This window comes from Procambarus clarkii, chromosome 18 (assembly GCF_040958095.1).
Source record: "Procambarus clarkii isolate CNS0578487 chromosome 18, FALCON_Pclarkii_2.0, whole genome shotgun sequence".
Classification (NCBI taxonomy): Eukaryota; Metazoa; Arthropoda; class Malacostraca; order Decapoda; family Cambaridae; genus Procambarus; species Procambarus clarkii.
This window is the reverse complement of record NC_091167.1, coordinates 32466813-32481328: the sequence shown is the minus strand read 5'-3', so window position 1 is coordinate 32481328 and position 14516 is coordinate 32466813. Positions and strand designations below refer to the sequence as shown.

At 39.2% G+C, this 14516-nt stretch overlaps 2 protein-coding genes across 11 annotated transcripts in view; both read right to left on the bottom strand.

Annotated features, from left to right (window-relative positions):
- LOC123754394 (upstream stimulatory factor 1) overlaps positions 1-2444 on the bottom strand; it is a 36010-nt gene extending 33566 nt beyond the window's left edge. For 3 of the 10 annotated variants that reach the window (XM_045736764.2, XM_045736767.2, XM_045736768.2), the window contains exon 1: positions 2278-2435. In XM_045736764.2, coding sequence (XP_045592720.1) covers positions 2278-2309 — 32 coding nt within the window. In that variant the 5' untranslated portion in view covers positions 2310-2435. The other 7 variants (XM_045736769.2, XM_045736770.2, XM_045736766.2 and 4 more) reach the window with 6 other exon arrangements.
- A 5008-nt stretch (positions 2445-7452) lies between these two features.
- Positions 7453-14516, bottom strand: part of Lac (septate junction protein lachesin) — a 93917-nt gene continuing 86853 nt past the window's right edge. Inside the window, exons 8-9 of the mRNA XM_069326475.1 lie at positions 13190-13315; positions 7453-9524 (exon numbers count right to left, since the gene is read on the bottom strand). Of these exons, the coding sequence (XP_069182576.1) occupies positions 13194-13315 (122 nt within the window). The 3' untranslated portion in view covers positions 7453-9524; positions 13190-13193. The remainder of the gene's footprint in view (positions 9525-13189; positions 13316-14516) is intronic.

The following is a 14516-nucleotide window of genomic DNA, read 5'->3' as shown; positions in this document are numbered from 1 at the left end:
GACATAGTCAGGTTGAACACAGGTTAATCAGGTGATGCACTATCTTGGATGGCAGTCCATGGATTTGCTGCACTATTCAGAATGATGAAAATTAAATAGCATATTAGACTGTAGTGAGATGCCAGTGATAAGATTATTTCTGTCAGCTTTGTGCAGTACTATACAGTACATCCAATAACATTTAAAATACAAGTCCATAAACAATTAACATGGCACTAACAGACCTTCCCATATGCCCAACTGAAGTGTAAAAGGATTTCTTCAATATAATAATAATAATAATAATAATAATAATAATAATAATAATAATAATAAATTCTAATAATAATAATTCTAATAATAATAATTCTAATAATAATAATTTTAATATAATTATAATTACTGTATATTGTAATAATAAAGTAATAATAATAATTCATTGTGTTGGAGGGACAGCTCCCACATGTAATGGGGACTGACCACAGCCTGTGTTTATGCTACAAGTGTCCTAGTATCTGGGATAAATACAGGCAAAGTGGACTCTCAAAACACTCCATCAGCTCAACACTAGAACATCTCATCTACTCATCGTCCACCAAACTATTCAGTCTCCGCCTCTACCCCTAAGAATTCAGCTACTCAAGCCAACCTTTCCAGCTGGCACAAATACACGTCACATTGTACGCAATATGGTTCGACAGATTTTAAACGCCAAATATAACCAAAACCATGAAACCTAATTAAGCCTAACACAGCCTGAGATTATACAGTCTAACCCAATGATGTGCCCCACTTGAAATGATATTCAGCAGTCCCCGTAACACAGTGGTAAGACACTCACCCCGAGCTTTGCTAGCGATTTGGCCTGGGTTCGAATCCTGGCCGGGGAGGGTTGACTAGGCGCCAATCCTTACCTGTACGCCTCTGTTCACCCAGCAGTAAATGGGTACCTGGTTGTTCAATGATTTGGCGGGTCGTATTCAAGGGAAAATTAGAATTAAGGACCTGCCTGAAATGCTATGCGTGCTAGTGGCTTTACAAGAATGTAAAAACTCTTGTATATGTATACATAAATATATAATATATATATTCAGTATAGGGTTTTGACACTGCCAACATGCTTTTCCAAACAGTCTTGTGCACAATCTAACCACACCCAGCTGACACACCAACAATTGGAATCCTACAACAACATTTATTTATTAATTTATATATATTGTAGAAGGTACAATGGGTTTACGAGAGTACATAGCATTGATGTTTTTCCATTCTTGCAAAGCTACCAACTCGCATAGCGCTCCGTCCAAATCACCCCCGAGTCTTCTGAATTCTTGGCCTGCAATACCTAGAGTCTGCCTTGTCATCCCTCGCACTTCTACAATGTTATCTTGCCTATTCCAGAAACACAGTCACAGCTGTGGTATTTATCCCTTTCTTAAGTTTTACTCTCCTGTAATCACTACCATAGTAAACCACAGCAAAATAGCCCAGTTCATCCTCAGAAGTATTTGACAACACATAATATGCTCACTTTCAATGCACACACACACACTGCCTGTTCTTGCCAAAATTCCTAAAGTCCAAGGTTATCTTGAGATGGTTATTTTGAGATGATTTCGGGGCTTTTTAGTGTCCCCGCGGCCCGGTCCTCAACCAGGCCTCCACCCTCAGGAAGCAGCCCGTGACAGCTGACTAACACCCAGGTACCTATTTTACTGCTAGGTAACAGGTGCATAGGGTGAAAGAAACTCTGCCCATTGTTTCTCACCGGCACTTGGGATCGAACCCAGGATCACAAGTCCAGTGTGCTGTCCACTCAGCCTACCGGCTCCCTAAAGGTATTAAAAAAAAAGAAAAAGGGGCATGTATTACCTGCCCGAAACCCTACGCGTGTTAGTAGCTTTGCATGAATGTAAAAATACCCAAGCTTATGTAAAATCTTACCAAGCCATTGTACCTTCTTGTGAATGAATTATTATTGTTACAATATTCTACACTAAATCAGCCAAATTATGGCCCACCTCATGACTGTCTTAAATGTGAAAGAAGCTCCAGAATAGACCACCCCCCCTCCGAGGCTGACCCTGAGGAGGGGGCGCCGAGCCCTCCGTGGGCTGCCACTCCTGACAGAGAGGCAGTAGAGGCACTGTAGAGGCAGCAGCAGCTTCCTCCTCCTCTACCACAAGCTGGGCTCCTTTACCCTGGGCCAGCTGCACTAATGTCCTCCCCGTGGAGCACCTTCACTCCCTGGAGCGTCAGCGGCGCCACAGCCGGACACAGCCGGCGGCCCCAACCTACCTGGTGTCCAGGCCGGTCTCTATCATGTCCATGGAGGTGGAGGAGGGGTGTTTGTGGGTGGCGGGCAATGGTTTGTTTGGTCACGGGACCGCCGAGAGGGTCATGTGAGCTCTGCCGTCACGCTAATGGTCAGCCACACACCACACCACCACCTTCCGTCTCCACACTTTCCTCTCCACACCTCTCTCGTCATTACACTCTTCAAACATGAAATAAAATCACTAAATTCATCATACTATTTGAATATATTACTCAAAAATCAAAATTGTGTCAAACTAAGTGGGAAATCTGTATTTATCTTGGGAATTTTTGTATTCGGAATAGCGTCTGGCTGACCATACTGGCCAAGGTTTTATTATTAGATGTTTATAAGTATACTTGTTTGCAAAGATTGCGTTCCCGTGCATTATTTGTTGTATTTATATCTAGAAAAAAGATGTTTGGGATAAAATACGTATAAATATTTAGCAAATATGGGGTGCATAAATGGAAATATAATTCCTTAGCAGATAACACGCCTGTACAATTTCTATTAACAATATATTCAGAGAAAACGAGTCCTGCGACGTCAGGGGAGACTTTATAATAATAATAATATTTTATTTAGGAAAAGTACATACATAGATGCAGAGTTACAAACATAATGTTGCACCCCCGAAATTGCCCTCATTTGTTTCTTACAGCCTCAGATCCAGCAACTCTTGCATTCTATACATCAAAGAATCCCTAACCCATCAACTTCTGCCAGGAGTTGATGGGTTAGGTGTGTTTACACCTAATTAGATCAGAAGTTGTTGTTTTTTATTAAGTCAATGCACATCCTCTCATGTGTACTCTATATATTTACAACTCTGAATTGTAATGTCAATCCTGACCTTAAAAGCTTCTTAGAAGGTTGTAACAGAACCCATGGGCACCACACCAGAAACAAATACCTATTTAATATTCCAAGAGTACGACTTAATCAAACTAGAAATGCTCTACAAATCAAGGGATCCAAAATGTGGAATGACCTTCCCAATCATGTCAAAGGCTGTACCTCTCTCAACCAGTATCTTATCCCTAAATGTCAACCCATGTCTTACTATTTTTAAACAATGCTGTTTGTTGACCAACTTGTATACTGGCTATTTTCTACTATGTTCCCCCTTCCTTTTTTATCTATTATTTTTTCTTTCAATGCATTTTATACTTTAAGCTCAATTACTATTAAGTTTTAGTCTAAGTGTTTTTTCCCCGCCTCACCTTGCCTGAAACGCTATGCATACTAATGGCTTTAGGTATTGTATGTAGTAGCTCTATCTATAAATCCAACATTATATTTGTAACTAATCCTCTATATACGTACTTTTACCTGAATAAACATTTGATTTGATTTGATTTGAAAAGCAAATGTATTTAATCTATATCCTCCAGCAGGAAAGATAAATTATATTGATCTTCCGGCCTGCGTTCAAGCGGAGCCAACAATCATTCTTGGTGACTACAATGCTAGACACAAGGACATTGGTGGCTCTCGCTTCAGTGACGGTAATGGGAATCAACTGCTGTCGCTACTAAATAGTCTGCACCAAGATGTGCAGATTGTGGGTGACCTTGAACCCACGCATATTTGTGGAGGCATTCTAGACCTCTGTGTTGGTTTCAACGTCTCTCACGTCTGGTGCACATCATCTATTGTACAAGTTCAAGTTCAAGTATGTTTATTGAGATAAGCAAGAAATACATCTCAAAGGGATAGAGTAGCTTAGGCTATTTCTACCCCCCTCTACTTCAAGTCCCTCAAGGGGCGCATAAATTCATCTATTGTAACAGATTTGTTGTCAGATCATCACCCTAGATTGACTACTCTATGTATCGGAAATACCATCCTGCCCGGTGGGACTTTTAAACGCAAACGGCTCAGTGTTCCTCCTGCTCGACGTGAAGACTTTGTTGCTCATGTATCAGAGTGGTACAGCACTTATGATCCCTCCACAGTCCAGACATTTAACGACGGTCTAGTACAGAACATTCAGATATGTTCGCTGACCTTTAGGTCGCCCCCCCCCTCCCTGCACCTACTGTTTATGCACTCACATTCCTGGCTGACAAGATAGCAGGCCCAAACTTCAAAGAATTCGTCCGAATTCTCAACAAACTGCAATGCTGCAAATGGCCTCCCAACATTTACTGTTCTAGAGGACCTCCTCACGATTTCAACGTCTGCTGCTTCTACCTTTTCACCTTCTGATATCACCGTGTCTTCGGCTGTACTCGCTGATCTGTCTGTGTCTCCAGCCGTCCACCCTCATCAACCTGCATTGGCTACGTTGTTGTTGTTGTTATAGATTCAGCTACTCGGAACAAGTTCCGAGTAGCACGGGCTATGGTGAGAAGGTAACTTACCTGGCACAGGAGCGGGGCAAGAAGCACGGGCTATGGTTAGCCTGTGTGCATTGGCTACGCTGCCTCCTGAATTTATCGCTCCTACACCTTCTCAGCATGACGTCTCAACTGACTCAATGCAAACTTCTCGTTCTAGCAAAAGCTCATTCGTCACCTGACTTCCGCTTATCATCTGCTGATGATTCTACTGCCTCTGTTGATGTTGAGGCTCACTCACCCGAGGCATCGAACCTCGGTTCTCCTACTATGCAAGACCTGTCTCTGCAACGAGACAAACCCGTTTATATATCTCCTAAATTTAGGAAATTTAACAGCCAAATCTACAACAAGCAATATGAAGAACTTCTAGAGCACAATCCAGAACGGGCACGTGTGAGCCACGTTCTGGAGTGAGAGCCAATTCCACGTCCTACAATTGCCATCCTAAGTGAGTGCGACTAGTCCACTCTCCTACCAAATCTCATCCCTTCTGACCTACAGGACCTAAAAGCTCACCATATGCAGCTACGACAACAGAGGAAGACGATGATGATGAAGTAAGAAGAAAGAAGACTCAAGAAAGAAGACACCACCAGAAGACAGACTGTCGCCACCTAGAATAAAGAAGCACCGCCAAAGCTGCCCTTTCTGACCCGAATCAGCGCCTAGCCAGTTGAGGGGTTTATTCCAGCATCGATTCTAGGCACGCAGCTGGGTTTAGCTCTGGCTCTTTCTCTACAACTTCAGCACTTCCTCTCACGACTTCTCTTCATCTGTTCTCACCTCAAGGCTCGCCCTAATGGGTATCGTATCCTGTATATTCGTATCGTATCTGGGAACACAGACAAACTCAACTGTCTGAATTCTGCTAGAGACGAGGAACATCCAGTGTTGGATTTCGACCATAACAGGATGCATAGCGTTAAATGACTCCAGACGCACGAGAGCAATGCGAGAGTCAACCACAATGACAAACGAACGTTGATGTCCGAAAAGTAGTCGACGAAGAGCTTACAAAATTGCAAACAGTTCTTCCGTGAAGATGATACACAACTGCATCTGCTATGCAGTTGTGTACGTACACTCTCCACCAGTTTTTTTTTATGCGCCAATGTTTCTTTATTCTTCTGGTCGACTCTTGCAGTGGCCACATGGCTTTAGTCTGTTAACCCTTCCTATCCTGTGGTTGTTGTAATCCAATACTGTCCATTTTCCCCCAGTTACAAAATTTAGGCACAAGCTAATTTTGTAGGGTACTCGCTACGGGTACTCGCTAATAGATGCAGTTACAAACATAATGTTGGATTTATAGATAGAGCTTGTACATACAATACCTGAAGCCACTAATACGCATAGCGTTTCGGGCGAGGTGTGGGGGGGGGGGAGGGGGAACACTTCGACTAAAACTTAATAGTAATTGGGAGTAAAGTATAAACTGTGTTAAAAAAAAGAATAAAAAAAGGGGGTGTAGTATAATGAGAGGAGAGCAGAGTTTGAAACATAACATCTGATTTTAGAGAGTGTAACATTCCTTTAGCGTAATCACAGCGGAGCATTCCTTTAGCGTAAGATTTATAGTGTTAGCATTCCTTTAGTGTAATCACTTGTATAATTTTTTTTATATTTAGAGATAAAATATATAATCGACACCAGTGATTCCATCTATCATACTATCATGCAAGAGGAGCCACACATCTATGAATCATCCAGTAAAATCAGCAAACTTCTAAATGTTACTACTGCTCGTCTTAGACTCGGTTACAAGTGTCTTTAGGAGTTCTCATTACCTGCTATGTAGACCTGACCAAATGTAAACTGTGTCAACAAAATTATTCGCACACCCTCCGTCACTATGTGATGGAGTGCGAAACGATAAGTGAATTCACAGACAATTCTATAACATATGTTCCATAGATGTGTAAATATTCCATTCCAAATGATCTGCTACCAGAAATCTCAGCCAAATATCCCCAGTTTGCTAACTGTAGGTAGTAACTAAGTGATTGTAACCTATCCACCTCTGCCTGTTGGAAGGGGGGGCGGTGTGCAGGACAAACATATCAACTGTAACACTAGCTCTCCACATGTCAGTTGCTTAATTTAGACACTGTACTTGTGGTCGATCTCGAGCCCATTGATGATGTGACGATGTGTATTGAATTTTTTAACTGGCTCATCAAGATTGTAACTTAGCTAAATGAATTGTGGGGGTTCAGTCCGAGCCTATTATGTGCCTCTGTAACCCTTTCCACTACCGCCCACAAGATGGGTATGGGGTGCATAATAAACGAACTAAATTAACTAAGAACACCAATGTTATGTACTCTTACAATCCAATGTACCAGTCTTGTATGTATATAAAATAAATAAATAAAATTAATTAAATATTTGAAGACAAGTACTGTACAGACTCTGAATAGTTGCCCAAAAGGATCCTGGGTTCAATCCTTGGGAAGGAGGGAAATGGTTGGGCATGCTACTAACTTCTGGCCACAGTATTATCCACACTGGCCTACACCATCATCCACATTGGCCATGCCATTTTGTTTAAATTATCTAACTGTGTAGAACCAGAATGCATCGAACAGTGATGTGTAAAATTCCGTACCTGTTCTGTAACTTGCATTTCTTGTACAGATTTATTATTTAAAACAAAATGATGGTTGTCCATTTCTGTTCGTGTATTGTTTCTGGATTCAGGATATTTTAGTAGATACATTATTATAAATTTCTTTAAGAACACTTAAGTGCTCTTTAAGAAATTATGAACAAAATTAAACTTAAGGGGTTTCAAGGATTAATATCACAGTAATTTTGTAAGTTTATTTATTGAAAGAAAAACATACAAAATATTTTGCTCCATAACACAAATAAGTGCTATGATTCAAACCACAACATATAGTCATTCTCTCATACATAAACATTCCACACTAACTACTACATCACACTTAAAATTGCACTAATTTATACAAATACAGTAGTCAATAAAATGCATTGTGACAAAACTATGGATTTTGCCATGTTCTAAACTACAATTTTCTAAAATTTAAAAAATTTAAAAATTACAGTACAGGTACTTATAAACAATTTATTGAATAAAATTCAATACAGTATTTTGTTAATTTACAGTAGTGTATATAGTAGTGCTGTACTGTATTGTAATTAGCCTTGCCATGGGGTAATAATGTGGAAAATGGCACATATACTGTACTAAACTTTGGAAAAGGAACCTAAAAGGTAAATAAATAGAATGTGTTTCCAGAATTTTTGTTAACCACTTAAATTTCCTGAGGCTATAAGGTGTTGATGCATATAATGCACTGTTAAATTTGATATATGGGTAAAGTTGAAAACTTGTACAATCTTGGTAAGTACATGGTTCTACCAGTTGAAGAATTACTAAATTTGTAGTTTCTTTATTTACATGTACAACGTACCTACAGCTGGTCTCTATCATCTCTAGCTGTTTATTATATTAACAATTAATTTAATTCCTGTACATTCCTATTATATCACAAAAAAATATATTGTATGTATCAAGTTGGATCTCACTGATGCATTTACAGTGAGGCTGACATAAGGCTGCCAGTATGCAATATACAGTAGCTTACTCAAAGCTTGTTAGCTCTTTAATCACCAAAACAAAACACCGATCAGCTCTGGTAACACATAATGGAAAAATGTCCTATTCAGAACTGATAGAAATCTTTATTAACAAAATGTTTGCTCTACACAAAATAGTTCCCATTACAGAATCAATTGTTGGGACTATATCTATATCTGGCCATTTTGGGTCATTAACTTTACACACTTCACACAAGGTTTAATTTTATCAAAGCTAAATTATCTCAAGTTGTGATCCTTAATTGTTCCCTGTAGTTTATGATTATTGCTATTAATGTATCAGCCAGGATGGAGTTACGTTAATTTTCACTATACAGTACTCCAAACCAGAATGTAAAAACAAAACCAAATATACACACTTTACCATTATCCTCTAATTCTAAATAATATTGTATAATATGATTAGTAGTCAATGAGGTAAACTGTAATATGCAAGATTTTGTTCGGTTTCCATTAACACCCTCGTAATAAACACATGTACAGCAATATGGAGCTGTGTATAAAAGTAATGCCATCATGAAACTGATGAACATTCATGAACTGCTAGGACACTTTCAGTTCATTAATGAAAAATATTAATTGTAATAAATTTGCTAAAAGAGTAAACCAAATTATTCACAAAAATTACAGTACCAGTAGAGAAATGTGAATCCTGCACAGTTAAAAATTTACATTATAAAAATGAATTCTTTAAGCATATTATACATTTGTCATATCATAGAAGTGATAGAACAAGGATGAAAACTAGTGCTGAAATGTGAATTAGTAGAGAATTACCTGACTCGTTATCACGAAACAAAATATATTGGAAATTTTAACTTTTTGTTGGATTTGATAAATTAGTAAGAAATTCCTAATGGATACCAAGTTGCAGTTTGTAATTGAGCAACAGTGATGTAATGTAACTGCAAACCTAAGATGTTTTGTTCACAAGTTACTTGTGTTCCATGATTATTTTAATCTGTTTCTCTTCAGGCAGATGAGGAAAATCTTAAATATTTGTAAAGTTTAAATGATACTTAAGTATAGCACATAATTTAGACTGATGTCTAGTGTAGATCAAACTGACTACAACATATGACCTACATCAGGGCTGATGTGTCAGCATAAATGCACACAGTCAGAGTGACTATACCATGAGCTTGTGAGAGATGACAAGAGGCAGGCCAGAGAAAAGGTTGAAGGTGAGGTAAGTGTGACGGAGCCTGCTGTGTAGAGCAACATGCCTCGGTACCGAATGTTGGGAACAACATGCTCTGAAAGTAAAATAAATATTTTGTAAGACTAAATTACCTGAAAATAATTTACTCAATATCTACATTTTAACATGTAATGGAAAGTCTTTTCAGTGTTCTCAGTTTCAAAATTTCCAGCCTTATGTATTTTTGAGCCTTTGAGTTTATATTACTTGCTTCATCTTTATAAACCTGCACTAGAAATAAATGATGGATCTTCTTTATGTAAAAATGAGGAAAGTTTCTTGTCCTAGACATAGACAAGAGACTAAACTTCAGTATTCACATACAATACAGCCAAAAAAACAGCACTGAATGTAATGTAAGGCCATTTTCTGGGCGAGTCCTGGAGGCTTCCTGAAGCAATCCGAACTGATATACAGTATGCTATATTAATTAGTTGGGGGTCATCAGTCACAGTTCTTATGCCTACCAGGAAACATGAGCCAGAACCTGGGTCCCTCAGAGAGGTGCAGGGAGCAATGGCCTATGAGCACTACATTTAAAGTATGTCATAACTGTCATTGACCAGGGAAGGACCCAGAAAGGTAGATGAATCAAAACAGACAAAACAGAGGGGGGAGGGGCTCAATCAGAAAATAGCATTTCATTACATTCGACGTTGGTTTTCTGTGATGAGTCCCATTAGCTCCCTGAAGCTAACTACCCAAAGATAAGTAAAAGGAGAGACTCACCCAAGAGGGGGGCAATACTGCGTCCTGGTATTCACTAGATACCTGGCAGCCAGGATCCTGTTTGACTTCCAAAATCCCCCGCAAAAACCAGTGCGAGAACAGCATACATTCGAATATCATGGGCACTAGGGTAGACCGCAGGCTGGCTGGACTTGATGACACTGCCAACAACCTGAGTACATACAATCCCTGGAACAGGGAACCAGGGAAACTGGATCCACCCAAAGAGTGTCCACCGTCACAGAACTAGTGGCCCTGCAGGAAGCGACGGAAAGCCGCTACCGGACACTAACATGTGATGCGCCCCCGGCCTAACCAACCAAGCATCCACAACCAACCCCTCTGGAAGCCCGCCATCTCATTCTTCACCAGGAAAGAAGAAGAAGGCTGCAAACGAACAAAATGACCACCTTGACCAAACGAACAGAAGCCCCAGTGGTGGAAGAAAGCTTGAAGCTCTCCAACCCGACCCCCAGAGGCTAAGGCCAACAAAAACAAGATTTCCAAAAGCAATCTCGAACTGAAGGGGCCACAACAAAGCGAGGGGAAAAAAGACAAGAAAGATCATGGTCTAAAGACCAAGAATGCTCAGACAGCGCATGAGCAGGCCAGAAGTGAAAAAATACACCTGAAAGCTTGTGGAATGAAGTGGAATCCACATCCACCCGTAACGCAAGCTGGACCGGCTCCACAAACACCTCGCGATAAGAAGCGACAGTACTAGGCACGAGATGCCGATCCAGGAAAAAAAAACAAGAGAAAAAGGACAAAACAACCCAGTCCAAAATTCAAAGAGAAAGAAACATGAGTGGAAGTAAACCCTTCACATGAAGGGTTGCTCATTTGGTTTCTTTCTAGGAGAGAAATTTTGATCTTTTGGGTTGTAGATTGCATAGATTAACCAGAAAGTGGTCTTTCCTGATTCGCCTACCTTTCTGGGTTCTTCCTCGATCGATGGCAATTATGAAATACTTTATTAAATGTAAAGTGCTCATAGACCATTGAAGGTCCCCTGAGAGGACCAGGTTCTAGCTCGTGGTTCTTGGTAGGCATAAGAACTCCTGTGACTGATGACTCCAAACTAATATAGCACATATCAGTTTGGATAGCTTCAGGGAGACGACAGGGCTCCCCACGTAAAAAGTATCTAAAACTGTTGGTATATTCTCAAAAATCATAAGTGTTCCCTGCTCTGTTCTCACACTATAATCTATCCCTGTCTAACATATGGTATCTGTGATGAGGTTCAACCACTGCAAACTACCTCAAGCCCATTATCACACAGCAAAAATCTGCTATCAGAACTATACACTGTCTTCAGACAACACACAGCCCCTCTGTTTAATTCCATAAACGTGCTAAGCATACACTCACTCGATACATTCTTGTGTGTTATTTACTTATAAAATATTATTCTTAGAGTCTAGTTCTGATTTGAAACTTCCTTGACAAATGGAATAGAACCCATGAGCACCACACTAGAAATTAATTTCATCTTCCTAGTCAGACTTAAATCTGTACAAAGACTCCATGCAAATAAAAAGACCCAGCACAATATATGGAACTCATTCGCTATTGAATTAAACAAGAATGTAACAACTCTTGTATATATCTCAAATATCTCTCAAATATCAAATAAAAAACAATTGTCCAACCTATACTTTATTCAAAAATAAAACCAAAAAGTACCTAATTTCATCCTCAGTTTCCCCCTTGTGCTACTAATGCTCATTGTATCCTGTGTTACCCACTTGCCCAATTTAGTATTTAAGATATGCAATTTCATCATTATAATCTATCAATAAATAATGTAGTTATGTTAAACTGAAATTCTGTTACAATGTATCTATTGAGAAAATCAGTAGGGGGCCCATGAGGATTTGAACCAATGCTTTGGGAACTCTCACGCAAAGACTTCGGCCACTACACCACAGCATGGTCAAAAGCAATGCAACCTGGGATTCAACTGAATCCTCTAGAGGTTCATAAGGCTTACAGTGAAGCCTAACCAGGGTTTCATACATTACCCTCATGCACTTTGGTTTGTAGTCTAGGAATTCTTCCTCTTATGCCTCAATTTAAATCACAGTTAACATGATACTGTATATCACTGTGAAAGTCGGTAAGAGTCGTGAGCATTCAACCCCCCCCCCCCAACCCCTAGACCACTACACCATGACATGGTCAAAAGCAATGAATTGGAGTAGAACTGAACCACAGCCAGAGTGCACGGAGGGCAGTGTGTGGAAACCATGATTGGGCTTTGGTGGAAGCCTCAGGACTTTTAAAGGATTCAGTTGAATCCCAGGTTGCATTTTTTTTTTTACCACTTTGTGGTGTGATCTGTGGCGTGTGCTTTGGAATATCAAGTGTGTGGGATTTGAATCCTTCTCGTGGCTCCTGTTGTTTATCGGGTAAAACTTTTTCCGGTTTGTCCAAATTCAATAATACAAAAGTAATTTCTTGTGGTATGTGTAAAATCCAACAAAATATTTGTACTTTCAACCACAACATTACTAAGTATAGTACATTCATTTTAGGAGAATGGGCTGATTTTAAAGTAATCTATCACCCAATCACGTAATACTGTACATTCCAAAATAAGAACAGTGTTCAGTATCCATTTCTGGCGAGCTGAATATCTTCACCTTTAAAGAAAATATGATTAGGAATTGAGTGCTAAAGGAATAACTATCATATACAGTACCTAATCAAATATTGGTAGGCTATTTAGTACTCAGCTCAACAAATGGACTAATTTCAACTTTACTAAAATGTTTATTAGCAAAGTTAATTTTTACCAGGCTTTGAATTAATAATTATTGGCTACCAACCTTAGAGGGACCAAGCAAAATGTTTAGAGACATCCTTGGTGCTGAAAAGTGTACAGGTACATGCATTACATGCTTTCCATAAATAAAATATAGAAAACTAAAGAGATGCTAAACATAAAATATATGTTGCCAGCTAGGCATTTTAAATGCTGCGTACCTCTTTAGTTCCTGAGGAAGATAGCAGCAAAGAGGGCGAGGAGAGCCAGGACGGAAGGCGTGGGCGTGTGGGCAGCAGAGTAGGTGAGAGTGCCACACGCAGGCGGGCACACGGGCGTGGTGGTCTCTACAACAGCCAAAGATACAGTCAAGACAGGTAAGGTAGAGATTATGCTATAGCAACTGTCAACGGATTCTCAATACAACTACCACCTTGTGAACTCACAGGTTTTGCAACCATTCTTCATGAAGGTTTCAGAATGAGAGTTTTTATAAGCGTGCAACAATCTCTATGTGGTTGGGTACAGTGGGAATATTTTTAGATCAGCAATGTGTGATGCAAAACCTTTCTTTTTCACATCATGAAAAGTGAGCAAGGCAAAAAGAAATGTTTTTAACTTAGAAAAGACTATTGCATATATTTAATGCAATTATACAAAGTAAATCCATGCACTTGCTCATTCTCTGCCAACAGCATGCTTTTAAGTTTAATTTACCATATTGAGAAGGTACAGGCTGACTAATATCTTATAAATCCTAACTATATATGCACACAAAGAACTGCATTGCAACTGACAAGTCAGCCTTGTGAATTTAACTGGGTCTTGATTCAGTAAAAGTTTGTAATGTAGAGAAGATATACATGTATAGGATGCTGAGTACTGTATATACCTAACACTATATGGAATGGGAATACTAGGCATTATATCTAATAGGAAAGTAGCACTGTCTAGTATTATAGTACCTAGCACTATCTAGTATGAGTACCTAGCACTATCTAGTATGAGTACCTAGTGCTACATCTAGTATTACAGTACCTAGCTCTATAACTAGTATAAGTACATAATTATTTAGTACAAGTGCATAACACTATATCTAATATGAAAGGTCAGAACCTTGTAAATGCTCATTTGTATTTGTTAATTTTTTATTACTGTCAGCAGTACACACACAGTACTTCTACAGGTACAGTATTGCTACTTTATTAAAAAAAAAAGGCATGGTTGAATAGTTCATCCTACAAGATATAATCTGTTTTGTGAATTATCAGCTCATGTCAATCAATTAAATGAGTTTGGGTGAATATAAAAAGGAGTTGCCTTTGTATGGGCCACTAGGCCTTTTATATTTATTTTATTCCTATATTTTTGAGCATTATACATTTGATTTCTTGGAAGTTCTCCTTGCTCGAAAGACTGGTTTTATGTAGACATTTTATATGCCTTCAAGTGTTATAAACTACATAAAGCACAAATGACATTTGAAACTATTCCACAGTGGCATTTTGGCAATTAAATATCTGTATGTGAAGCAATTGCCACTTGCAG